We start from the raw sequence: 25,772 nt of genomic DNA on the forward strand, positions 1-25,772 counted from the left end.
CCCCCCCCCAAACCCCTTCGGCAGCGCGGCGGCCGGCAGGATGCTGCCCTCGCAGGAAGCCTCCAAGCTCTACCATGACAACTACGTGCGGAACTCGCGCGCCATCGGCGTGCTCTGGGCCATCTTCACCATCTGCTTCGCCATCATCAACGTGGTGGTCTTCATCCAGCCCTACTGGGTGGGCGACAGCGTCAACACGCCCAAGCCCGGTTACTTCGGGCTGTTCCACTACTGCGTGGGCAGCGGGCTGGCGGGCCGGGAGCTGTCGTGCCGCGGCTCCTTCACCGACTTCAGCACCATCCCCTCGGGCGCCTTCCAGGCGGCGGCCTTCTTCGTGCTGCTGTCCATGGTGCTGACGCTGGGCTGCATCACCTGCTTCGCCCTCTTCTTCTTCTGCAACACCGCCACCGTCTACAAGATCTGCGCCTGGATGCAGCTGCTGGCAGGTACGCACGGGCACCGGGCATCCCCGCGCCCCTCCACCGGCCTTCTCTGGGGGGGTGGGGGGATGCGGGGTTCGCCGGGACAGCAGCGGGCGGCGGTAGCCCCGGAGCTCCGGGCGTTGGTGGAGGGGCTCCTGGTCGCAGGGAACACCGAGGTTGCTCAAGGAAGCTGGGCTGGGTCCAAGCGCTGCGGGGCCGTGGTTCCAGGAACCAGCCCCAGGGCTTCCTGGGACACCCCGGCCAGGCGCGAGCACTGACAGAGCACCAGGAACGGGCACCAGCTCGGGGCTCTGGCACCCAGGGCTCCCCAGGCACTGGTGTCAGGACAAGGAGCACCAGGGTTGCCTGAGAAAGCTGGGCTGGGTACAAGCACTGTGGATTCCCTAGGACATCCCAGCCAGGAACCGGCTCCAGGACACCCCAGGGCTTCCTGAGATACACCCCGGACAGGCACTCACGCTGACAGAGCACCGGGAACAAGTGCCAGCTCTGGGCACTGGCACCCAGGGCTCCCTGGGCACAGGTTGGCTGCAGGGAACACCAGGGTTGCTCGAGGAAGCTGGGCTGGGTACGAGCACTGCAGAGCCATGGGGCATCCCAGCCAAGAACCATCCCCAGAGCCCTCCAGGAATTCCTGAGGCACCCAGGCCAGGCACTAGCACTGACAGAGCACCAGGGCACCTCTTCCAGGCACTGGCACCGAGGCCTCCCCAGGCAAGATCTGACCCTGGGGAACCACAAGGCTCCCTGGGACACAGCAGGAAAGCTGGATCAGGAACCCACCTCAGGGGACCCCGGAACAGGCACCAGCCCTGGGGCACCTGGGCAGCCTGAAGCACCCCAGGACAGCTGGGCCAGGTACCAGCCTTGGAAAACCCAGGGACACCCCAGTCAGGGACCAGCTTTGGGACACCCTACAACAAGGACTGTCCCACAGAGTCAAGGACCAGCTGCAAGGATGCCCTAGGACACCCTGGACCTGGGACCAGCCCCCGGAACGCCCCACACGAGGGACTAGTCTCCTTGTCTGCCCAGCCCCAAGGGCATCCCTCAGCAAGCCTGCCCCCAGGGGATACCTGCTTTAGGGGAACTCCCATCACTGGCAGGAGCCCATGCATGGATGCCCCAGCCCTGTAAAAGCACCTGTGCACAGACAGACCCTCCAGCTCCCCCTTAAAGAGATGTTGTGCCCAGCCCCCCCCCCACTCCCTCCAGTGTCATGAAAGGCCTGTGAGGACAGACCTTCCCCAGCTCTGTGCATAAAGAGACCCTGAGTACAGCGCTTCCCACAGAGAGAGATACCATACAATTTACCGTCATGTCTCCTCAGAAGCGACCACAGGCTCAAGCCCAGTCATTCCCCCCAAAAGTGGCCCTGTCTATAGATCCTCCTTAGCTCCCTCTGCAAAAGAAACCCCACCATAGATGTACCCCAACACCCGACTCACTTCTCAAAGGGACACCATACAATAACCCAAACTTTTCCCCAGAAGAGGACCTGATATGTATGTTGATAAGGATCCTAAATATCCCCTTGTGCACAGACCTCCAAGCTGTCCTCACAGAGGGTCTGTCCTTTTGGGAGAAAGACCCTGAGAAGAGATGCTGAGCTTCCCCCAGTAGCGGGACCCTTCACTTCCTTCTCTTTCCAGTTTTACCGCATGTGGAAAGATATTGTGTTACTCCCCAGTGCATACAAAGTGTGAATAGGCCCAGAGCTTCCACCAGAAGGGCCCAGAGCCCCCCGTATTCCTAGTAAAAGGACGCCAGTCTGCCTGTCCAGGAGAAGGGCCCCAGTCATCGATGTGGGAGGATACAGCCCCCCCCCCCGCCCCGTGCTAGGGGCTTGCAGCTAGCCCGGCTCTCTCCCTTGCGGCTGGCTTGGGCTGGAAAGCCTGATTTCTCCTCACCCAGATCAGGACCACAGCCAGACCTGGTGCTGCCTTGGCTTATTGGGAAATTCCTTCATCTTTAATTTTCCCTGTCCTCAAGATTTACCAGTTTAAGGCAAGCTCAGAGCCCAAATCCTACTGATTGTCAGCAGCTTAATCAAGTGGCTTGGAGCGCCTGGCTGGTGCTGCTGCTGCACAGGGAGCTGCGTGACAGAGGGCACGACACCGAAGGTAGGCCCGGGCTTCCTCCCCGGAGCCTCCTGTCCTGCTTGGTGGCCACGGCAGCACCCTGCTGCTGTCACCTCTAGGTACCCGTCGCTCTACCCTGGGGCTTGTCCCTGCTCACACTTTGCACCTTGTGGCTACACTTGTGTTGCTCACAACTGCACTTGTGAGAACCCCAAGTGCGTGGCTTGCTGGGGCCATGGGCCGGCTCTTCTGGCCCCAGCTGGTCCAGGCTTGGCTCAGAGCTCTCCCAAAACAGCACGGCTATGTGGCCTTTCTGTGTCGGGGAAACTCCAAGGCGGCATTAACAGACACTGGCCATCCACCCTGCCCTGTGATGGGGCAGCACGAGAGGGCTTCTGTCCTGCAGGAGAGGCTGATGTCACCATCGGGGAGGGCCAGGATGCAGAGGCGGTGGGGTGGTGCGTCCCGGTGAGAGGGAGCCTTGTCTGGGGGGTGGCTGGGCAGGACTGAACTTCCCTGGGCATGTCAGAGGCAGCAGCAGGTGGATGTGTTACCTTGTGCAAGGAAGAGGAGCTGCCTTGACCCATGGAGAGGACCCCATGGATCAAATCCCATGGGTAGGGCAGGGATGTGGCCCGATGCAGGCGCCGGCACAGCATGATGGCAAGCTTTGGAGACTTACCCACCTGGGAGGTTGGAGGGTTGTGCCAGAGCAGAGGGCTTGGAGGGGCAGAGAAGGGAAAGGCATTCCTCCTCTCTCGGTGAGGTTTTAGCTGAAGGAGGACTTGCACCACAATGGCAGAAGCAACAGCAAGGCCCAAAGTTTCTCACTGGTGAAAAACAGATAAACAAGGTGAAAGGCAGAGAGATGGGGCAGAGGTGGGTCCACCCTGTCCCTACGGGATGGCCAGTGCAGAATACAGGGCTGCTGACCGAGGGCACAAATGGGCTCTTCAGAGAAGAAAAATCAAGAGCAGGAAGGTGGGGGAGGAGAAGGAGGATCAGGAATTCAGTATCTCTTTCAGAAAAAAAAAAAGTTTAAATCATCAATGTCTAATTAGTGGACGACAGTCAAGGAAGGGTTTAATTAGAGCTTCACAGAAAGCTCCAGCTCAAAAGCCACTGTCCCCCCAGGAGGAAACTGGATCTAATTAAGAGAAAAGACTTTGCTTTATCGCAAATAGAAACGTAGCCATCTGCCCTGTTCAAAATCCCAGTAATGCAAAACTGGAGATTTTGCTAAATCCTTCTGTTATAAAACCAGAAATGGGCCTTTAACATGAGTGCATCAACAACTGTATGACTGACAGCACCCTGGTGCCACCCCAGTCCTCAAAATTAGCGGAGGAGCTCCTTCAGAAAGTCCCACGGGATGATGCTTACTTGAAGAGAAGTGGGCTGTGTGGGTGATCCCTCTCGTCCACCCTCCATGGAGGGCTGGTACAGGAGCAAGATGAAGGCACCTGGCTGATTTTGTGGATGCCTCCGTTCCAGTGACCACACAGCAGTTGTCTGCTGGAGAGCACAGGAATACGCCACCACCACAATGCACTGAGGAGGCTGCCCAGGGGCCTGAGGTTTCCTCCAATTCCCTAATTCTCTGCTGTAACGTAAGATGTGGTCACCTTGTGAGCTAACTCTGAGCTTTGAACAAAGTTGTTCTGGTATCCAGCGCTAATGCCAGAGTGAAAGACCCCAGCTGCCTCTGCGTGGCACCGCAGCCACGTGCCTCCCATGAGGATGGTCACTCTGAGCGGGTCCGGGGCTCTGTTTTCAGGGGGAGCTTCGGTTTTGTACTTAGAGTTTACTGAGTCAAAAGAGGCAGCCAGCTGAGCACACAGTCCCTCTTACACAGAAGGTGTGAGTGACCATGTTCGAAGATGTTTCCCCGTGCTTCAAGTCCGGCAGTCAGTGTGGTGAGACCTTCCAGCTCCCTTAGGCCAGGCACAAGCACGACACATGGGATGCCTTTCCACCCGGGGCTATGTCATTGACCACGGGGCTGGGGTTTGTCTTGATCAGTGGCACTTTGGAGTTAATTATGCCGTGTCCAGGCACCTTGCCCGATGGAGAATATGATAATACTGAGCCCTTCTGAGCCCTTTTCTCCTTTGGGAACCCCCTTCGGAGCTACACTCACCTCTTGGATGGGCCCTTCCCACCCACCAGCATGTGAACCAGGAGCAGAGGCAGAGCCTTGATCATCTTCTGCACCTGAGCTGCATTTGCGACCATCTGAGTGAGGACCCCTCACATGGCACAGCTGCACAGCTTCGTTTTGGCACATCCGTGGAGAGGAGTGGTTAGGAAGCCCATTGCCAACTGCCAGGCTGAGCACAGCTGAGCTGCGTGGTGTGGTGGTGTGGCTGCAGCCTTAAGGGAGAGCAGGGTCTGGCCCAAGTGAATGCCGCAGTACCAAAGCACTCCCTGGTGCTAACGGTGATGCGGTGGCTCTGCTGAGCCACGTCAGGACGGGCTCATCTTCCTGACTGGGACTTGCTGGAGAGCCAGGTCCTCTCAGAGAGAGTTTGAGGTTTCAAAAAAACTGTTTTCATGGATATAAAAGTAATTCATTGAAATTCTTCATGAAAAAATGAGAGACAGGTACCACTGCTCCAAACCAGCTAGAAGCGTAGCTGGGTCAGCTGCTGGGAATGAGGATGAAGTAGCCTCAAGCCCTTTCTCTGCCCAAGGGAGAAATGTTGCCAATATATGATCTTCCAGGTGAACCACTTCCACCTGCTGACCTTGCAGCAAAAAGAAGACATCACTGCAAGAAAAACTTTGCATTTGCTGAATCACTGGCTTCTGGCCCCAAAAAAAGCTTTCCTGAAGATTTCCCCTCTCCCTCCCCTGCCACTCCTGTCGTGCAGCGGGGACAGGAGCAGCGACACAGCACAGACCTCGTGTCCATCCAGCACCTTGTGCTCCACAGCAGCCAGCCCCGGGCTTTGGAAGGCAGCGTAAGCCTCCCGTAGTAGCTGTTAATGTGCCTACAAACCCACAGGGAGTGGCTGAGCCAGGCGTTTCGGAGCCGCTCGTGTCCTGGAGCTTACATCCCTTAACTGTTGTTCCAGATAAAGTAACTGTCAGTTCTGATTCATACAAACTCATAACTCTATTCTGAATCCTGCTGATTTGTTGGCTCAGAAACAGCCTGTGGAGCAAAATGCCGTAAGGGAGCTCCTGTCTGTGTAAATGGCCGGTGCTAGCTGTCCCAAGCACGCTGCCTTTAATTTTCATTTATTTCTGAGGGATTTCTATTTTTAGGAGAGCAGGGGGCTGTGTTTTTCCCCTTTTCTTTTGGGGCTCAGCTCTCAGGAGGTTTCCTAGTGAGAAGCAGCCCCTCCAGACCCCAAAGTCACAGCACAGCCCCTGTTCCCTCGGGGGTTCGGGGCTGGTGTGCAGTGCCCAGGGGCACCGTATTGGGGATCTCCAGTGGGGACCCCTGATGTTCTGACAGCACAGCATCATGGCAAGCAGCCGTGGACGCAGCGGAGCATATGGCACCCACAGCTTCCTCCTGCTTGGCACAAAGTAGATATGAGGGGCCAGGGAGTCACCGAAATACCCCCGGCAGAAGCATGTCTGTGGTGAAGGTGGGAGTGATGTGCATGAGGGCAGGGGACAGCCAGCTTGCTGACCCTAAGGGAGGGTGAGCTGCTGCCCGTGAGGCCAAATGCCTCACTGTCCCCAAGCCAGGTTTAACAAGCCCCTTTGGGACCTAGCAGTTGCTGGTTTTCTCCCAGTAACCTCCGCATTTTCCGGTTTTCAGTCCCTCATGTGTCCTGTGGCAGTGTGATGCTCTGCATGCCTGCGCTCAGGGGGAGGCCATGTTTCTCAACTGCAGGGCATGTCCTTAGCCCCTTCCACCCATGGTAGGTGAGAGTAGTAAAAGCCAGTGTTCACCCAAACCTGCAGACTAAACTAGACAGCAAAAGTGATTAAAAAATTGGGTTTGGATCCTGCAGGCACAACTGCACGGGACTGGGGCAGTGCTGGGATAACCGTGGTACTTGGCAAACACGCAGGTTACTCCAGTGGTCCAAATTAGCTAAATGCACCTTCTACCAGGGGATGTTATCCTGCCAGGAGGAGTCTCCTCATCTCTTTCTGCTAAAATCTCACTCCAGTGTTGCAGCCTGAGTCATAACATTGAATTCCCTTCAATTAATTTCTTTTGCAAGGATATCAAAAGCCCTTGAGATGCCCATTTCTTTTCTAGGAGACCCTGACGAGGGAGCACCAAGGAGTGCGAAGCCATGAACCAGCTGCAAAATCAAGCCAAGAAATGCTGGCTTCCCTGGGGCCAGAGCCCCAGCCCCAGCCTGATCCTGCAGGCAGTCCTGGAAACTGCAGTTTGTTCATCCTCCCTCCACATACACCCTGTCCCAGTGATCACCGAAGTGCCCAGTCTCAAATCTGTCTTTCCAGCTGGGAAAACTCCGGAAGAAAGAGTTGGAACCCAGGGCCTGGGGGAGGGATGGCAGCTGTGGTGTGTGACAAAGCAGCTGGCTGTCCTCGGTGCCATCGGCAGTGGGGACCGGCACCACACCCTCAGAAGAACGCGAATTAAAAGCAAAATGGAACGCAGTTGGGTTATTTTTTCCTCTTCAATAGTGGCTCTTGTAGGAGTCATCACTTCTTTGTGTTTTTCATGCGGTTGCAAGGCATAGAAATAGGCTGTTTTAAACAAAACCCAAGGTTTTCCTGCAGGTCTGCAAGGGACCTCGGGGCGTTTGGACGCAGGTGCTGGCAGAATGGAGCTGCGGGCAAAGGGATGGGCAGGCAGAGCTCTGTCCTTGCGCCCCTCAGACCTGCTGCGAGGGGCTTGTTGAAAAGGGCAGTGCTGAGGCCTGTCGACCATGTGGGGATCCCGTCCTTGTTCTTGCTCTGCACGTCAATGTCGCTCCTTGCTGCAGGCACAAGGAAGGTGTTTCCAGGACATTGGGCGGCCTGGGGACACACGGAAAAGGGAATTGCTTGTGACAGAGCAGAGGACTCAGCTTGCTGCTGGGAACGTGTAAGACAGATGGGAAGAGGAGAGCGCTGCACTGCTCTTTGCTGGGAGAGGACCTGCCTTCAGTGAGGGGCTCGTGGGAAGAGGCTGGTTGCCCTCGGGCAGAGGCATTTGGGTACATGCGGTCACTTGGGCACGCTCCTTTGCCCTGGTAGTAAATTTGTAGTTTAATTCTCTCTGGCAAACAGGGGCTGTGAGATCTTGGGCATTGCTCCTGGAGCTGCTCTACGGGCCAGGGCACAGGCTCCCCTTGTGCTGGTGCCAGTGCAGAGCGGGCACATGGGGACAGGAGGGACCAGGGCAGGCAGACACAGGCTAGAGCCAGCCCCAGTAGTCTAGGCAGCAGCCATCGCTGGCTGTCCCCCATGGCTGTGTTATTCAACCCGCTGCACCGGTGGCTCACATGCTGTGTTTTTCCTGTGCCTTTCTGAGCTGCTCTCTACTTTCACCTTAAACCCTGTCTCTCGTGTCCTCCATGAGTGCTGCAGCCCTCCAGCATGTTAATCCACTGCCTCCTGCATCACTGCCCTGTCCTGCAATGTTTGGGACCTGCTGATATCCTGGGAGACCCTCACACATGCACCTGTGGTGTTTGCAGAGCAGTGAGGTCTCACTGAGCTCCTGCTTTATCCAGGCAGCTGGATCCACCCAGAGCCCAAATAAATGCTCAGACATGCAGAGGAAATACCAATGCTTGCAGAGTTTGAGGGAAAGATGGAAGGGCTGCTGTTCTGGTTCTGTGAGGGACCAACTGAAGGCTGTGCACGAAAGCCGGGAGCCCGCCCAGGCCCTTGCTGGTGCAGGTAAAATTGGCACCTGATTTCTTTTTTTTTTTTTTTTAAACTTACATTTGCCTTCTGCCACCCTGGAGTGCTGTCTTGTTCTCTTCTGCACTGAGAGGGGCCATTGCTGAGGGCTGCTGCCCACCCAGGCAGCTGGAGTGCTTGCCTTGCTGCTTGCTGTGCTTTCCTCCAGCCTCACCGTGTGCTTGCAGCTCTTTTCTCCTCCTCACTGATTTCAGCAGTGCTGTTACAGCTGTGCCCATTTCCAGGCTGGGTTGTGTCAGCCTGACCAGCACTGCAGGGGAAAAACCACCCCCTTGCTGGGGATGGCCACAGAGCACTTTTTTCACAGCTGCACTGCACCGGGAGCTCAGTGGATCCTAAAATCCTCTTGGCAACTCTGCTTTCCCAGGAAGAGTCCCCAGTACAGGTCTGCCGCCCTTCCTTGTCTTTAATTTGGGCCCTCGGCTAAATTAAATGCCATGTAGCTCAAAGGTGCCCAGGTTAGCAGGCAGGCCACGTTGCTCCTCACCATTTACCATGCAGCACACAGCATCAGTGCTGATTATATGTTTCCTTCCAGAGGGGGTGGGTTTGGGTTGGTCCAGTCCCAGCGGGCAGGGAGCTCCCCCAGACGTGTCAGTGCTTGGCTGGGAGTCCCAGGTGACGATGTGCTGGAGGTGCTGGCTTGTCGGCTCCTCGTGCTTGCACCACACTGTGCAGTCATGCGGCACTGGATGGCACTGGGGCTGTGTATGGTGGTAAATCATCTTGCAGAGCTTGCCTCTGTCTGCAAAGACACTTTTACCAAGCAGGTTTGTAATGTGGACGGAGGCAGCAGAGACCAGGCAGCAGCTGGTGGGTGGTATTATGTGCCAGTGTGTGGGCTGCTGAGGGCGACTCGCCTCCACGTCCCTGCCCTTTCCTGGGGAGAGCAGTCAGCACAGCTCATCGGGATGCGAGGGCTGTGCCGAGTCCCGGTGGGATGCCCTGTGCCAGCCCTGAGCTCTCTTGCCAGTCAGACCACCTGCTGCCGTGGCAGCACTCATGTCTGGCAGGGTGTTTGCTGTCCCTCCAGCAATAAAGGATGGGGAGGTACCTTGTTACTTGTGCGGGCACAAGCCTCTCGGTTCTTCCCTAACCCAGGACAAAAATACTTGCAGGGCACCCCAGCCACTCTCCAACATCATTAGTATTTTTAGCCTTCCCAGCTGATACGAGGTGAGGAGCTTTTGTAGTTGCTGTAGTTAGAAAAAAATGTCACCTCCTTACCTTGGCAGTCATGGGCTTTGTTTCGGCATTTCCCTTCCTGTTCATCCTGGTACTCCCTGACATCTCCCTGCTCAGTGCGGAGTGCGCGGGACGGAGGCATGCTGAGCAAGTGACCCCGCTGGGAGTGGTGCCTGCAGGCTGTAAGATGGTCGGGTGCGGGGGCTCCTGGGGACGACGACCCTCTTGGCAGGCAGCATCCCTGCCCACAGCGTGCCGGTAGCTCCTGCCCACACGCAGGGAGCCTGTGGTGATGAGGAAAGCCCGTGGGGAACCACTGATCCTATGGTTCATGCTCAAAGAAACCAAGACCCTGAAGTCTCCATCTCTCTGTGGGCCAGGTTTGGGGCAGCCACGTGCAAACGCAGTCCCCTGGGGCTGCCAGGGCAGCAGTGGCTGTCACCCACCATGCCGCCTGGCTGTCGTGGGGCCAAGGTGGGCTCCCTGCTGGGCACAGGCTGCACTGGCCGGGGGGCTCAGAGCCCGGCACTGCCACCCCTCTGTCCCCTCTGATGCTTTCCCTCCTCTCCCCCTTGCAGCGCTCTGCCTGGTGCTGGGCTGCATGATCTTTCCCGACGGCTGGGATGCAGAGACCATACGGGACATGTGCGGAGAGAAGACGGGGAAGTACTCCCTGGGAGACTGCTCCGTGCGCTGGGCTTATATCCTGGCCATCATTGGCATCCTCAACGCCCTCATCCTTTCCTTCCTGGCCTTTGTCCTCGGCAACCGGCAGAACGACCTGCTGCACGAGGAGCTCAAGACAGAGAGCAAAGGTGAACGCCGTGCTGTCAGGGGTCCCAGCACCCGGCGCCACGGCCCTGGGGGGGATCCTGGGGGGAATAGCCCAGGGGGTTTGGCCCCTCTGGCAGCCTGCAGCCATGCGAGGGTCCTGTGGGCTTAACTGCCACCTGCAAAGCCAGGCAGGCCGGGCAGGGTGGGAGCGGGCTGCCGAGCCCCTGCCCTGCCTGACGCTCTCTCTTCTGTTTCCACAGATTTTGTCGGCACTGCGGTAAGTCCTGAGTGTCACTCTCCCATCCCCTAGCCCTGACCGTGTAGCGTGTCTGGGTGTGACTGTGCTGGGTGGCCCCACGTGGGATGGGCAGGGATGGGATGGGGGGCACTCTAGCTGTGCGGGGCAGTGGGATTGGGGGCAGTGGGGACAAGGGGGCAATGGGGAAGGGAGGCAGCAGGGTTGGGGACAGGCATGTGCATGGCACATGCCGGGGGCATGATGGCACAGTGAGGCCTGCCCAACACCGTCCCCGACCTGCTGTGCTCTCCCTGCAGAGGATATAAGGCCGAGTGCCCACAGCAGGACCTTCTTCCCACGGCCGGCAGCCTGGGCACTCCCTCCCCATCCTGCCCTTCGTCTGCTGCCAGCGGCCACGCAGCATCCCGCGCCGCCCCCTGGGCCCCGCTGCCTCCACCGGGGATGTGCCGGCTGCCCGCCGCGTCTACGGCCACCTCCATGTCCACGCCGGCACCGCCATCCCACGCACCCTGCCAGCTCCGCACCCCCCACTGCCTGCGGGCCGCTGCCGGGGCAGGATGCCCCAAACCTGCTTCGTTCGAGAACAGCGTCCAACTGAGGTTTTGTTTCAAGGAAAAAACAGTCTCAGAGTTTTTAACAGATTTCTACATCCCCAGGACTCCCAACCTGCTGTCTCCCACCTGAACGCGTGCCCAGTGACGCCCCGCACCAGCTGCTCCGGGCCCCGGCCCCCTCCCTGCTCCCATTTTGTACAGCTCCGTGATCCTGTCTCCACAGCCGGGGGACCTGGCAGCCGGGACAGGGCCCAACCCCTACTTTTACGTGTAAATTCATATTCTCTAAACAGGGTAAAGTGACTCGAGCCCCCTCGCCCCCTGCCCCAGGACGTGGTGTTGCCTGGCATGTGGCCGGGGCTGCAGGCTGCTGCCTGCTCCCCACCCAGCATGGGGACTGCAGGGGCCTCGCTGCTGCCGGCCACTGGGACACCCGACTCGCACCGCTGCTGAATGTAAGCCCTGGTAAGTGGGAGCAGCTGAACATGCAAAACCCCCGGGCAGGTGCAAGAGGACCCCTCTGCCAGCCCCCTCCCTGAGCCAGCTGCGGGCTGTTGCCAAACACCTTCCCTCTCCATCCCCATACGGTGCTTTATCTCCACTGGTGATGGCAAGGCTCTCCCTGCCACACAGTGTGGCCGGGGGGTACCCGGGCACTCCTGTGCCCGTGCCGGCATCCTGGCCATGTCCCCTGGCTGCACCTCGCTGGCCCGTGGTGATGGCCTGCAGGGAGCCGGCGGCAGCTGCCCGGGGCAGCACTGAGCCCCAGCAGCCTCCGAGCATGACCCAGCCTCAATTGCACACACACAGCACCCAAGAGCCGGCACAGACACCCCCGGCACCCCTCCCTGGCACGGGTGGCCGCAGCCCGGCTGCGGCTCTGCTGGCCAGACCGGCACGTGTGGGCTTCCCCAGGTCCCGGCCACAGGGGGCTCAGGTCACCGCAGCCCTTGCAATGCAATAAAGTCCTCAGCACTGGCCGCGTCTCAGCACGAGTAGCCGGGGGCTGTTTGCAGGGCCCCCAGCTCCCTGGGGAGCGACAGCCCAGGGGCAGAGCTGGACCCAGTGGGAGCGGGACCGAGCCAGGCACAGGGAGCAGAGCGGGACCGTGACCCCGGGATGGGCAGCCCTGGGGCAGAGGAGCTGCCGCCAGCGGGGCAGGGCACGTGGAGGCTGCTGGGGGATGGCAATGAAGGGCTCTGCTGGAACCATCGCCCAGCCCAGTGAGCCAGGGCGCCCAGGGCTGGTGGGAGCAGGTAAGTCGTGCCCTGAGGCCCTGCGGGGCGGCGGTGAGGGATGGAGCTGTGCCGAAACACCAGCTGGGAGCCAAAGTCACTTGGGACGGCGTGGGTGCTGGCGCTCCTGCCAAGGGCCTCTGCCAGCCACGAGCCCGGTGGTGCCCGCGTCCCTCCGGCAGCCACCCCCCCATGGAGAGGGGCCAGCAGGAACCCCCCGCGCCCGGCCCCGGCAGCGCCCGGGTCTTGCCAACTTGTGAGTGCTGTTGCCGGCTGAATTGGAAAAACAAATGAAGAAAATCAGTGGAGAAAGGAATACAGTAGCTGTAATATATCTGTATTTTAGTACAAAGTTTGATACGGTGTTTCACAAAACCTTATTGAAAAATATAATTCAAACCAGACAAGCTCGGAGCCCTGTGGTGTGGGGAGGATTGGGACGGGCTCCTTGAGGCATGGCTGATAAAGACAAGATGGTTTGCAAGGAGGTCGAAGGACCTGGCGTGGGCGCTGGCCCCGGCACAGCTACATGGCCTGGGGAGAGCATCTGGGTGGGCATCAGAGCTGTGGTGGGGAAGGGAGGGTGGGGAGCCCACCCTGCGCCCCATGGGGCTGAGCCTCTGTCCGTGCAGGCTGGCATGTGAGGGGGGTGTCTGGCCAGAGCCAGTCCCCAGGGAACAGGTCTATCCCACCCTGTGGCAAGGCAGGAGGTGGTGTGGGGGTTCCTGTCTAACCCTAGGGGTGTTTCAACCCTCCCCTTCTGCCCATCCACGGGTCCCCGCAGAGCCGCGGTGCACTGACACAGGCTGGTAGAAGCCTCCTGAAATTCAGCAAATTCCTGCGTCTTGATGGAAAAAGAACTCACATGGCCCATCAGTCCAACAGCGTGCTCTGGTAGAGGAGCAGGGGCAGCTTTCCAGGCTGTGCGAGCACAAGGGCAGCCTGGGGACCTCTTGGACATCTGGAGAGCTTTGGCCAGCTCTGGCATTCTCAGTACAGGACACACAGCCCAGGCGAGCCTGGTGCAGGCACAGGGCACGGAGGCCGAGGGTTGGGCTTGGTCAGCGTCTGGGAAGGAAGGGGAAGAGGTCATCGCTGCCTGCAGCTGCTTTGGGGGAAGGCATAGGGAGACGCAGCCAGACTCTTCTGGGGGACGCATAGGGACAGGACGAGCCACAACAGACACCATCCCACAAGGTGTCAGGGTGAACGTTTTCACAGTGAGGGCAGTCGAACACTGGAGACAATAGGCACCTCAGACGTGCCAGCTTTGAGGACTGGCACTTGGAGGCACACCTGGCGGGCCCCACTCCAGGCTCAGCCCACCTCAGGCTTCCTAAGGAAAAGACAAACAGTATGAGAACTAAAAACCCCAGGCACCCATGCACCAGAAACCAGGTTTTGAAGCAGGTGCAGTAGTGCAGGGGACATCCTCCACCCCATCTCCTCCCCAAATGAACTTGAGCAAGAAGAGCAGCAGTGCAGCCACAATCTCACAACCCCAGCCGGGAAGCTCGGGGAATTTCTCTTTCCTCAGGAATGGTAGCTCCCAGAGCAGCCCCTGGCTTCACCCAAAATGCTGACAAAAGGGAGGTCTGCAAGGCTGCTCCTGCAAGGTTTCATTTACCTGGCAGGGACAGGGAAGAGACCCCAACGTGCACCCCCCCTTGCCCCACAGCCTGGGCACCAGCGCTCAAGGTGGTACGGAAACAGAAAGAAACTTTCAAATATACTGGTTTTCAAGTTAAGTATTTTTATTATCAAAATTATTACATCTCTTGTGAAAGTTCAAATGTTACAGCATGGTGTAAAAACTCCACTAGAGTAAGAAGCTACAGGCCCCACCTTTCCAAGAGCTTTCCAGGGTCCCTCCCTCCAGCCCCCCTGCTGCGCCCGAAGGTGCCGGAGCCTCTAGGCAGAGCCCCCCTGGCTCCCTCCCGCCACCCGGCAGGGCAGAGCCCGCCTGCCCCGTGCTGTTCAGAGCACGAAAGGGGAGGTCTGCACCCCCAGGGCTAAGCCGAGTGAAGTTTACACCTATTTTATACAGTATACAGACACCCAACTGTGGGGTGACAAGTTCCATCCCAACACGCTCACAGCCAGACAGTGTGAGAAAATTACTCTTTGTTTCAATATTTTAAAAGTCTCCCCTAGGTTGAACAAACACCTGATTTCAATTGTGAATTAGAGAAACCTGTAACAGTCCTAAAAAAAGGAAGAAGACTGTGCATCTGAAAAGACAGGGGAGACAGACTCACAGCATTATGTTATCCAAGAGAAAGGAGAAGTTCCACTGCAGCACCAGGGATGACACCTGTCGTATATTAGCTAACCTACTATGGTTATAACTGAATATAAAATTAGATAAATAAAAACACGCCCGATATTACAGTAAACAAGTGAGAAAGAAGCTGGCAATCATATGGAATTGAACAGACAGCGCACTGTGTCTGGGCTGGCTCTGCTGCCACGCTTGGTGGGTGACGGCATGTCCTGGTTTCAGCTGGGATAGAGTTAATTTTCTTAACAGCCGACACAGCGGCTGCAAAGACAAGACATCCCGCACTGAGAGCCTCTGGCTCGGCACAGACCGGGGTCCCCACTGAACACCTAACCACCGCCTCTCTGCAGCCCCCTGCACGCCACAGCGTCACTTTACTTACTAGGCCCCCCGGTCACCCCCCCAGCGTGTCTGCGCACCAGCAGCCAGAGACCTCCCCCCGGGCACGGTGGCATGTGGCAGCACCGCCCCAGCAATGCTCCCGTTCACAGACCTGCGACGGACGCGGTGATCGCGCCCCGTCAGAGCAGCACGCGACAGTGCATCCCAGATCCTTTGCAGCGTCAGGCACACACACTCCAACCCCCTCCCTGTGCTAGTTCACATTTGCGGAGACTCTGTTGTCCTGGAAAAAGCTCCGACCACGGCAGTCATGACCCAGGCCCAAAGGCAGCCGTGTGCGCTCATCTGCTTGTGACTGGAATGATCGTAACGGATTAAAGCCCTCCCCAGAACGCACTGAGAACCTGACCTATAAAGAGAGCTTTGGGATTGGAGTTCAACTTCCCCCAATGTTTTCTTTAAACTGCTTTCGTATTCAAAAAGATGTCCGTACTACATGAGTGACTATGGCCATGGGCACGGACAAGAGACAGAGGCTGCACCACAGTCATTGCACTTGAACCATTTGCTTTTTTTTTTCTTGGTTTTTTTTTGTTTGTTTGTTTTTTTGTGTTTTGTTTTTTTTTTGCAATGTACCCACGCGTCAGGGAACAGCTTTGCTACAGTCTCTGCCTCAGAGAAATCTGCGTTCTCCTACAAGGCCAGAGGCCAATACTGCTCACAAATCTCACCCGTGCGTTTCAGACCTCAGCCTCTGACCCCTGGCACCCCAGCATCGGGTGCAAGCTCCCAACACTGGCCCAGGAGCCACTTCCAGAGGTGACTGGAAGAAGCTATGGGCAGTTTTGTCCTCCTGGAGACCAGGCAGCCCTAGGAAAGTCCTGTTTGAGTCTTTACTCCAGAACCTTGAAGCTGCTGAAGTCTGTACTGATGGACACTGCTTCCCCCACGGTGTGGATAGTGTTGTGCATTAGAAATCACTGCCCCCCGGGAGCCCTGGTAGAGAACAGACTGACCAGAATTCGGTAGACTGATAGTCCGCAAGTCTGACTGTAGTGACCTAGCACTTTGGGGAGCGGAGGTGGAGCCCGACGCACCTGTGCAGGGCTGGGAGCCCGACTCAGAGGAAAGAGAGTCCACAGCTGTCTGCTGTGCTGGGCTGGCAGCAGCAGGGCAGCTCTTCTTCAGGAGGCTGCCACTGCCGCTGCCAGAGTGCTGCTGGCTGCTGTAATACCCCGAATTCCCTGCAAACAGGGCAGAGGAGTCTGTGGAAACCGAGTGGGCAGGGCTGGAGTACGAGGTGGAGGAGAAGGATGTTTCCGAGGAACCATGAGAGAGGCTATGTCCTGTCCTCTGTGCTGCTGCTCGATAGCTGTATCCAGGAGATGGAGTAAGGTGTCCTCTGTAGGGGGAGGAACTCTGCTGGAGAAGGGTCTGCGATTCTGCCTGGGGACTGTCAGACTGCAGGAGCTGAACAAGTCGGTGGAGGGGGGGAAAGAAAAGGCATGTCAGACTGACTTCCCTATTTCCTACCTCCTTCTCATGCCAAAGGTGCTTAGTGTAGCAGGATTGGGAATAATTGGCAGCCAAACCCAGTTTCCCCCCCTAATCCTATTAAAAGCTTTATTTCAGAATGGGCAGATAATATATGAAAGAATTTACCTGGTAGCTGTATCGAGAAGGACTGTAAACTGCTGGTCCTGGTCCTTTGTGGGCTTCTGGAGTGTCATCTCCTGCTGTGTCTGCAACATACAGGCAAGATGTTAAACCTCACCCTCTGGGCTGAGGCTACAGCAGCTCCCTCTCAAATGACACCCACACACACCCCAGCTGTCTTGTTCTACATCCAGCTACAGCTGAGAAAAGAGCGACTTCTCCAGCCATCAGCATTTCAGAAGCTGAAGAAACTTAGCAAAAGGCAACGGGAAAACCTTAACATGTATAAACTAGCCATACACGTTAGGAACTGCTGCTTCCCTTACACCAGCTCTCTGGTTTAGCACAAAGTTCACCTGCCTTGGACCAGCCTATCTGAATGGCCACATCTGGTGACAGCACCCAGATGCAGCGTGGGCTCTCTTGGCTCTTCAGAAGGATATGAGAGACAGAAGACAGTTTCTAAGGACTCAGCAATTCTCCACTCAGCATTGGTCACAGGAATCCACACTGGCTACAGTTACAGCTGGGGAGACAAAATTGTCCCTTCTTAGATGGTTGTCAGCAGGATCCTGCTGCAGGTTTTACCTCAAAGGCAGATCCAGACACTGCCAAAGACTGAGGTCCTGTGCTGCCAAGGCTGACAGCACCCCTGCTGCCGTTTTGGGGATTGCGCTTTACAAGTCAATTGAGCTGCTCCAAATGGAGTTACTCTTAGACCTCAGAAATGCCTATTTTTGAAACAGGCCAAGATGATGAAAATACTTTGAGATTTGAAGGGTACCAGCAGCACAGTACACACTGATTCACCTTATTTATGCGAGAGATCAAGAGGAATAAGCTGCTTCTCGACAGAGCAAGTCTTTCTAGCACCTGTATCTTAGTTAGAGGATGAGAGTGAGCTTCTTGTCTTACCAATTAACTGAACCTGAACTGGGGTAGGCAAGAAGTACTTAACTGCAAATGACCCAGCCACTTTGCCATGTGTGTTTTTCAGTTGCTACTACTGTAAACATGGGGTTCAGCTGGCAATCATGCTTTCTTTAGGAGGGAGTGAAACTGGGACTAGAAGATTTCACACCAGTTATGTTGCAGTCTAATGAGACAGAACTGTTTATCTGCAGCATCTCAGGGATTCTCAGCAGCCGTGTTTGAAACACCTTGGTGAAACAGTGTTGGTATTAGTATCAAATTTATGACAGACGTGTCTCAGTCATGAAACAGGACACGCTGCCTTAGTCTGCTCTATACTTCTGCCAGACAGGTCTGGCTTTGCACCAGATGCACTGGCACAAGCATCAGTGTCAGCAGTGGCCATGGCTTTGCTGTGGTTGTCCTCTCTGTGCTACATCACAGATGCTGGCTTAGCTAAACAGGAATCTGGATAGAGGTGTTGTGTCTGCTGTTAAGGCTCAGAAGCTTTCTTCGCAGGGCACAGGACCTGCACAGAGACCAGGGCATGAAGCTTCCAGCACGTGTCCTGTGCCACCTTCTGTTTTCTGAAATGACATCTGATGCATCAAGTAGCTGTTTGCTCTAAGTGACATTCTGAGTACTGCACTGCAGAAAGGCAAAACTTGTAAGTTCGAGGCATGTTTTGTTAAGCAGTTATGCATAGAAGAGACTAACTGTTCAATCCAGGAGATCATTGAGATTAGCAGAAGTTGAGTGTGAGAAGCAGAAGAAATCTAAAGAATTCTGTAAGAAATTGTTTCTTAAAAGGCCAGACACACCAGGAGGGCTGCACAACTCACTGGAAGTGCCTGTTGACAGAAAAAACCTTGACAAGGTAAAGACTATCAAAAGATTCTAAATTACAAAGGGTAAATAAACTGTAACTTTCCTGAATCTGCTTTATGTAAACTTAAAGATAAAGCCAACATTTCCCTCTTCCATTTCTTAATACCTGCACAAGGAAGGACATAAAGAACTGCTTTTCTTGGCAGTACTGGCCTGTATCAACCTAAAGCATATATGAAGTGACAGCTTTAACTGAGAGCAGCTGCAGGTCTCAGAAGCGTGGCATGCACACAAATTCCATTTCATTCCTACATGCCCCATCAGCAAACCATCTCGAGTTTGGGGTTTTTAGTTTCCCTCATATTATTATCTGCTATAGCATCAAGTAAACATGTTATCTTCACAACTCCTACAGGTGATACCAGGAATGGCAGGGACTCAGCCACTCATTTGTTTCACTAAGAAGCAGACCAGCAACTGGGGGAGGGAAGGTGGCTCACAGAATCTAAACAAGAATTTGAACAAGCTACCAAAGAAATTGCCAGAGTATGCAGAAAGAGAAAAAAATATTTTGCTGTGCTAGGATGAAAGAGACAAAAAGACTTTTGTCAGCTATAGCATTAAGTGTTCACAACTTGGTGTGGGATGGGTTTTATGTAACAAGAAAGAAGAATGGAATGATGCAGATGGAAGTTTAACTCCAGCCTAACTCTTGGGTGAGACTGAAGAGCCAGAGCTGCACAGTTTACAGTTGGCAAAAGGCCTGTTGCAAGAGCCTGGATTTTGCCTACCTTTCTAAAAAATAACCACCAAGAAAGCCACTTTCACTGGCATGAGAAAGACAGGAAAAAGACTCCCAGTGGGGTTCCATGAAACCATGAAATTTTTGGTAGGGTAGAAGATTCCCCCTCAAGACTAGATGAAGAAAAAGCATTGATAAGAGGAGTGCTTGTGTGTACAAAAAATAGGAAAACCCCAGATGAGAGGCCAGTTTTCAAAAAGTGGTCTCAAATACACCTTACTCCAAATGGGGAAAAAAGTCTGATTTGAAATGAAGTAAATACATACTTGCCCTAAAATGCTCAGAAATGAGATACCCCAAAGGCAAAAGTTGCTGTTGCTGCTGAATCACCCAGAGAGTGCTCTGTGATAGCGTGAGTTAGAGGCTCTAGTCTTTCCATGTCTAAAATACCACATGAATAGGCTCTGGCATCCAGAGATTCAGATCCCTACTACAGATCGTCAGGAAGCTCTAATCATACCAGCCAGGAGTCTCTAACAACAGTCCTCAGCTATGAGGAAGTAGGGGCTGATGGCAACACACAGACTAAGTTATTTAAATATGATGATCCATCACTGTTAAGTCCCAAGTGCAACCAGGGTTCTGATGGCACTATCTGTTAGGGAAAAACAATCATGTTCAACAGAGACTGCAAAATAAATAAAAGAAAAATAACTCCATTTCACAGCTGAGAAATTAAGCAACAAATAAGTGATCTGTCCATCTCTCAGGAAGTCACATCTTACCTTTAGATCACAGATGGATAAAAGAGGAGTATAATTTCAGCTCAGGTTACAAATACTGACACTGCATGCTACTGGGTGAGGACAACGCTTTACTCAGAGAAGAACGGAACATCAACACAGAACTGAATTCATCTCAGTAACAAGGTGCATTTCACAAAACTGACAAATATCATAATTCAGGACATCAAGTAATTTTAAAAAGAACTAAAGTAAGGCTTGGAAGCTGAATTATTTCTTAGCACTGCCTAAAGCGTATACCTGCATTTTAGTGTGATAATACATTTAATCCACATGTTCAGCCAACTAGAATTATTAAATGATAGCACTTTCACCCCCAGAACATAGGGGCAATTGAGGCAGTGCTGCTTAACCCATCTGTCCAAGGACAAAGAAGTTGTCCCTGCCAGAGCCAAGATGCAGGTAGTCTTGAATCCAAACCCTGGAGAAACCTGGAGGTCTTCCAGGTCTAACGGAAGAGGGATATAGGCTCAAGCAATATCTGAATAACAATAAGGTATGGTTTGCAGAAGGGTCTTATAAGGCATTGATAATGTTAAAGATGAAGGTACAACTAACTTCATAGACAAGTCTGCAAAGTTATCTGAGCCCATCATTTCCCACCAACCAAGTGTTCAAAAGTTTCATCTTCCTACCTGCATCTCTCTCAACAGCACTGTCACAGGTAGGTGAGGATTCATTTCTCTGGGATACCTTTGCACCACTACGCAGCACCTTCTCAAGTATGCCTCGGCCCTCTCGAAGCCTCTCCACCGATGTTGGGACCATCCTGCAACAAAAACCCAGTAACAGCTGAGGATTGCTATTATGCAGCTGAGAGTGATGTGACCAATGCACAAGGGGGCTGTGGGGTCCTTGGTATAATCACAAGACAGTCTTTAAAGTCTCTGCTTAAATTCACTGGTATTATGTTAGTGCAAATGCAAACCCCTACCACAGAAGGGAGGGATCAGAGACCACCAGCTCTCTAGGCAGATGAGGAACAAACTTCTGAACTCCTTTTGCAATGTAAATAACCTCCTGTGGGATTTTAGACTGCCAGTCACTGGCTACCATGATAGCACTGCCCTCAGAAAAACAAAGTCCTTACTCTTATCAAAAACATGGTATAAACATCCTGTTCAGTAGATCACCTGATTACAGGACACCTTCTCCCAGAAAAAATGTTTCGAGATTCAACAGCATTTTGAAAATCTTGGTATTGTTTTAAGATTAGATGCAGTTATTTTGCATAATTACTTTTATTCAAACTAAAAAGAAGCAAACCCAATACCTTTATGATAATACAGTGTCAAGACAGTACAGTCAGATAATGCAACATTCCTGGAGCAGAGCTAGCTTGGCTATTTTGCCCATTAATGCTACTTTGTCCTGTTTATTTTGTAATGTGAAAACTCTCCGCTCAAGATTGGTGCTAGATCTTGTTCCATTATATATTACAAGTGTCTGGTCTGAGGGTGAAAAAGAGGTGAAGTGGCTTTCCTAAAGCCAATCTGTAGAAGAAAAACAGAGCCACAGACAAACCCCAGACCCCTGCGTCAATATTCAATCTACCATGCACAGGACCATCCAAATCTTTTCAGAAACACATGTTTTAACCTATAAGATAGTAGCACCTTGACCAGGGATTCACAATGCCTTTACCCTAGACACTGAAGAACAAGCGCCTTAAAAATGCCTGAATTTAAATATTTAGTATAATATTAAGCGCACTGCATACCATGTAAGCATGCAGCTTAACACCATATTAACAAATTTCTGTATTTCATTTTTTTTATTTTAAAGATATATTGAAAACTGTGCTTTACATTAGCTTTTTTTTTTTTTTTTAAAAAATGTATAGCCCAGACATTGAAGTTCACCCCTCACTGAAGCAGAAGGGAGAAGGGGCCAGAGTTCACACCTCATGGAGGTGAATGGGGTGAGGGGGTGAATTCACACCTTCGTTGCTGCTATTGTTTTGCTGGAGACAGTTTTCTGCAAGGCTGGGTTTACTGGGCAGCAGCACATCTGTTTACATTGTGATGGCTGTATCTTGGCAACTGAAAGAGACAGAAACTTAATTTTTTTTAAATGAAAGCTATTGGCAATTATTGTAGAATTCAGCAAAAATCTGGACAACTCTAAAAATTAAGGCATGTAATTTTAGTTCCCACCATTTTCTTCTGTCCCTAATATTACACTATTGTGAATGTCTGGAAATGTATCTGAAATGTAAGCACTCAGAGTTAAAGATGAAATTGGGTCACAACTTTAACTCAGTAACATGCAGTTTCTAATACAATTTTGAAAAGTAGAAGGTGACTGTACGTTTGTTAGCCTTGCCCATTAAAACACAGAAGAACAAAAATTTAAAAGGCAGCAAATCTGCTTAATCCCATTTCAAAACGTATCAGCATGGTTTCAACTTTATATCCAGTGTCCCATAACAATACGATCTTTATTCCCATACAATACTTACTCATGAAACCATGTGAGAAACTGGAGCTAGAGCACCTGCTGAGGAGCAGCAGATGAAGCTCACAGAATATAAAACATGGTACTAGAGCAAGGCTGCCACAGTGACACCTCACCCCAAACTATTTTTATTTTTTTTTCATTTGGTTAAGGTTTTTCTTTCACCCTTTTACAGGCAGAAGGAAGTGGCACAGGTGAAGAAGGACATGGGATATCAACACTTGTACAGAATAATATTTGATTATAAAGTAATGATTATAAAACTAATCATCAGCTGACTGCTTCAGCTGTGGCCAGTCCCAACATCTGGCAGAAGGTCATCTGGTAGACAGAGTACTGTCAGAGAGGTAAAGACAAATGATTTCTATTGATCTCTGCTTGAAGTCTGATGGAAAAGTGAAGAAAACCGATCTTATTACTCCTGCAAATTCACCCAAAACAATGTGTCTCAAGCACTTTCAACATAGACTTCATACTGCTCACTGTCTTCAGCATTGCTTAGCATCTCTTCCCTTACCATCCCCCTGCCATTACACGAGCAGTGACACAGCTACGCATGTGGAGAATCAGCATTGAAAAAGGTATGCCTTTTTGCCTGTGGTGTGCACGAACAGAACTTGAACACAAAGCAGCAGAGCCAGCGTACTACACAGCTCCAATCAGCAGAACAACTTAAACATCACTGCATCGACTCTATAATGCAATACTCTGCACTTCAGTGCTGCAGTACTTAATATTTTGGACCAGTGTCCTGGTTTCAGCTGGGATAGAGTTAATTGTCTTCCTAGTAGCTGGTATAGTGCTATGTTTTTGAGTTAGGTATGAGAAGAATGTTCATAGCAACAACTGAAAACATCAGTGTGTTAAGTAATGTTTAGTCTAAAGTCAAGGATTTTTCAGCTTCTGATGCCCAGCCAGCAAGAAGGCTGGAGGGGCACAAGAAGTTGGGAGGGGACACAGCCAGGGCAGTTGACCCAAACTGGCCAATGAGGTATTCCATACCGTGTGACATCATGCCCAGTATATAAACTGGGGGGAGTGGGGGCAGGGGGGATCGCCACTCAGGGACTAACTGGGCATCAATTGGCAGGTGGTGAGCAATTGCATTGTGCATCATTTGTATATTCCAATCCTTTTATTATTACTATTGTCATTTTATTAGCGTTATCATTATCATCATTAGTTTCTTCTTTTCTGTTCTATTAAACCGTTCTTATCTCAACCCAAGAGTTTTTACTTTTCCTGATTTTTCTCCCCCATCCCACTGGTGGGGTGGGGAGTGAATGAGCAGCTGCATGGTGCTTAGTTCCTGGCTGGGGTTAAACCATGACAACCAGACATTACTATCAGGTTCAAAAGTTTTTGAAGACCAGCCTGTCTCCTTAACAAACCTCATAGTAACATGATAAAGGTGGTTTTTCCATGCCTTTGGCAAGCCACCGACTGCAATCTGGTAACTGCTCTTCAAGCTGTGTGTGCAAGACATTAGGAAAGCTGGAGTTGTTTCACTGTCCCTGCTTCTCAAATGCAAAGTTGCAGAGGGCTCTGTTAGCTTTCCTTCTGAATAGGAGTTGACTTTGTATGACTCGTGTCCAAAAAGAGTGGAGGTTCAGCAGGAAAAGACCTGGATTAAATTTTCATCGCAAGAGCAAGACCTTCAGACCTGAGACCTTAAAAGTAAACTAGGGGAAGAGAGAGACAACTGTTTAACTTCGTATCTTTCAAGACAGATTTTTGATATCTAAACCAAGAACTAAAGGGCAGGCTGAGAAGGCTGCTGGTATCCTTCATGGCTGTTTAGCAATTACAAAAGAGAACAATGCCAAGAGACCCGACTGAATCCATCCAACTGCACATATTGTTATGGAAATGCCTCCTAGAGAGTATGATCCTTCTCTGTGGAGCAATCTCAGGCTTGCTTGGAAGGATAACACTCACCACCTACTGCTGATGCTCTCCTGGGATTTGCTGAGTGATGTTGAGGAACTAGCCCCCCTCAAGTCTGGTGGGCTGATGTCCTCTACATGAGGCAGGGAGGGATGAGAAGGGGAGAAGCCACTTTGTGGGGAGGACGGGGTTCGTACTACGGAACCCGGCAGGCTGTTGCCATCTGTGTCAGTCACAGAACTGCTGCTGCCCTGTCGGGTAGGAGTCCCTGTACATCGCATTGAATCGCCTCCCTCCTTGGCTTCTTGTTTCCGCTTGCGGTATTCTAGTAGAGATACCTGGGAGAGAAAAATACAGCCATGAGTCAGGGAACGCAATGGACTAGGATAGGGGGAGGAACACACCCACACACCATTTTAAAGATCTATTTCTCTGGGGTTGCAGATAAAACTTTAAAAGGTATACTGGCATTATAAAATCTTCCCAAAACTGCAGAATTTTAACCTGCTTAAAGCAGGTTCCTGCTATGGTGGTATTGAAAACTTCCAGCACTACCACCTGAACAAACTACTTTTGGCAAAGGTAGAATGCATTTTGTGCAAAACAGTCTCAGATTTGTCAAAGACACAGACCAAAAGGTCCCAGATAATGTAGTCTCGTAACACAGGGACAGCAGAACCAAAAATGCACAAAAATTTCCAGCTGAGCACTTACCTTTCAGTGTGCTTTCCCCTTAGAGTTATTACGAGGCACAGAGCCATAAAGGACTCACAGAAGGCAGCTCTGCTGAAGAATTTAATCAACTATGACTCAACGCCTGTATAGAAGGCTTTACGATGATAAAATATTGAACAGGATATTTCCAAAAGTAACTCAACATACAAAGGTTTTAATATAAGTGTAACTTTAAAAGAAAACCAAAGGGGAAAAAAAAAATCAAAACCCTCTAGAAATGGAATGGAAATAAGATATTCCATCCAGCTGGACACTTATACAAATGACCTGAGTTACCATGCTTGCAATAAAAATAAAAATAAATAAAAATAAAAATCCAAGCACAAGAAAAGGCACCAATATACATTTACACCAGCACATGTTTATTTGTCCCATGGGTACCCAGTTTTAACATAGCAATGCCTGACTTGTCACTTTCACTCAGGTTTAGTCCCATGAGGGTCACTGGTCTGCTATTAGAAACCAGTACACATTTGCTTTCTTTAAGCAGTATTTCTGTGTTTTTTCATTTCAAAAAGCTAAAATTTAAGTAACAACCTTCATCTACTTTTCTTGCAATGTTACTCTGTTTCCGTATTAATGGAAACGTTCTAATATGTTCTAATGAACAGCCTATGTTTTCTTTTGAAACTTTAGACCCTCTTTCCTAGTAAGGAACCCTTTCATCCTGATAAATAACACTTCCACCAACTAGTACGGCTGCATTGCGTTATTGCTCTAGGTCTTGTCTCAGTTTAACAACTGTTTATGA

General features: G+C 52.1%; 2 protein-coding genes across 11 annotated transcripts in view; one reads left to right on the forward strand and one right to left on the reverse strand.

Moving 5' to 3' along the window:
- Positions 1-12: 12 nt before the first annotated feature.
- Positions 13-12,159, forward strand: LHFPL4 (lipoma HMGIC fusion partner-like 4). 2 transcript variants are annotated; one of them, XM_010571402.1, is made up of 4 exons: positions 13-446; positions 10,135-10,371; positions 10,591-10,607; positions 11,437-12,159. In XM_010571402.1, the coding sequence occupies exons 1-4, from the start codon at positions 41-43 to the stop codon at positions 11,680-11,682; spliced, it is 906 nt and encodes a 301-aa protein (XP_010569704.1). In that variant the 5' UTR covers positions 13-40; the 3' UTR covers positions 11,683-12,159. The 2 variants fall into 2 exon arrangements, with proteins under 2 accessions (XP_010569704.1, XP_010569712.1); XM_010571410.1 differs by having other exon boundaries at positions 10,886-11,469.
- A 1,039-nt stretch (positions 12,160-13,198) lies between these two features.
- The window catches only part of SETD5 (SET domain containing 5), a 44,983-nt gene continuing 32,409 nt past the window's right edge, over positions 13,199-25,772 (reverse strand). For 5 of the 9 annotated variants that reach the window (XM_010571429.1, XM_010571420.1, XM_010571445.1 and 2 more), the window contains 5 exons: positions 24,338-24,624; positions 20,578-20,711; positions 16,664-16,743; positions 16,099-16,471; positions 13,199-13,714 (listed from right to left, as the gene is read on the reverse strand). In XM_010571429.1, the coding sequence (XP_010569731.1) occupies positions 13,440-13,714; positions 16,099-16,471; positions 16,664-16,743; positions 20,578-20,711; positions 24,338-24,624 (1,149 nt within the window). In that variant the 3' untranslated portion in view covers positions 13,199-13,439. Of the gene's footprint in view, positions 13,715-15,624; positions 16,472-16,663; positions 16,744-20,577; positions 20,712-21,883; positions 21,985-24,337; positions 24,625-25,772 lie in introns of those variants that run through there. The other 4 variants (XM_010571481.1, XM_010571437.1, XM_010571462.1 and 1 more) reach the window with 3 other exon arrangements.

Source organism: Haliaeetus leucocephalus, unplaced genomic scaffold (genome assembly GCF_000737465.1).
Source record: "Haliaeetus leucocephalus isolate CR32 unplaced genomic scaffold, Haliaeetus_leucocephalus-4.0 Scaffold2, whole genome shotgun sequence".
NCBI classification, from domain to species: domain Eukaryota; kingdom Metazoa; phylum Chordata; class Aves; order Accipitriformes; family Accipitridae; genus Haliaeetus; species Haliaeetus leucocephalus.

Excerpts from the sequence above, each read along its gene's own strand:
- LHFPL4 (XM_010571402.1), top strand. The coding sequence starts at position 41 with ATGCTGCCCTCGCAGGAAGCCTCCAAGCTCTACCATGACAACTACGTG. Across the intron at positions 447-10,134 it reads CTGGATGCAGCTGCTGGCAG|CGCTCTGCCTGGTGCTGGGC; the intron begins GTACGCACGGGC and ends TCCCCCTTGCAG.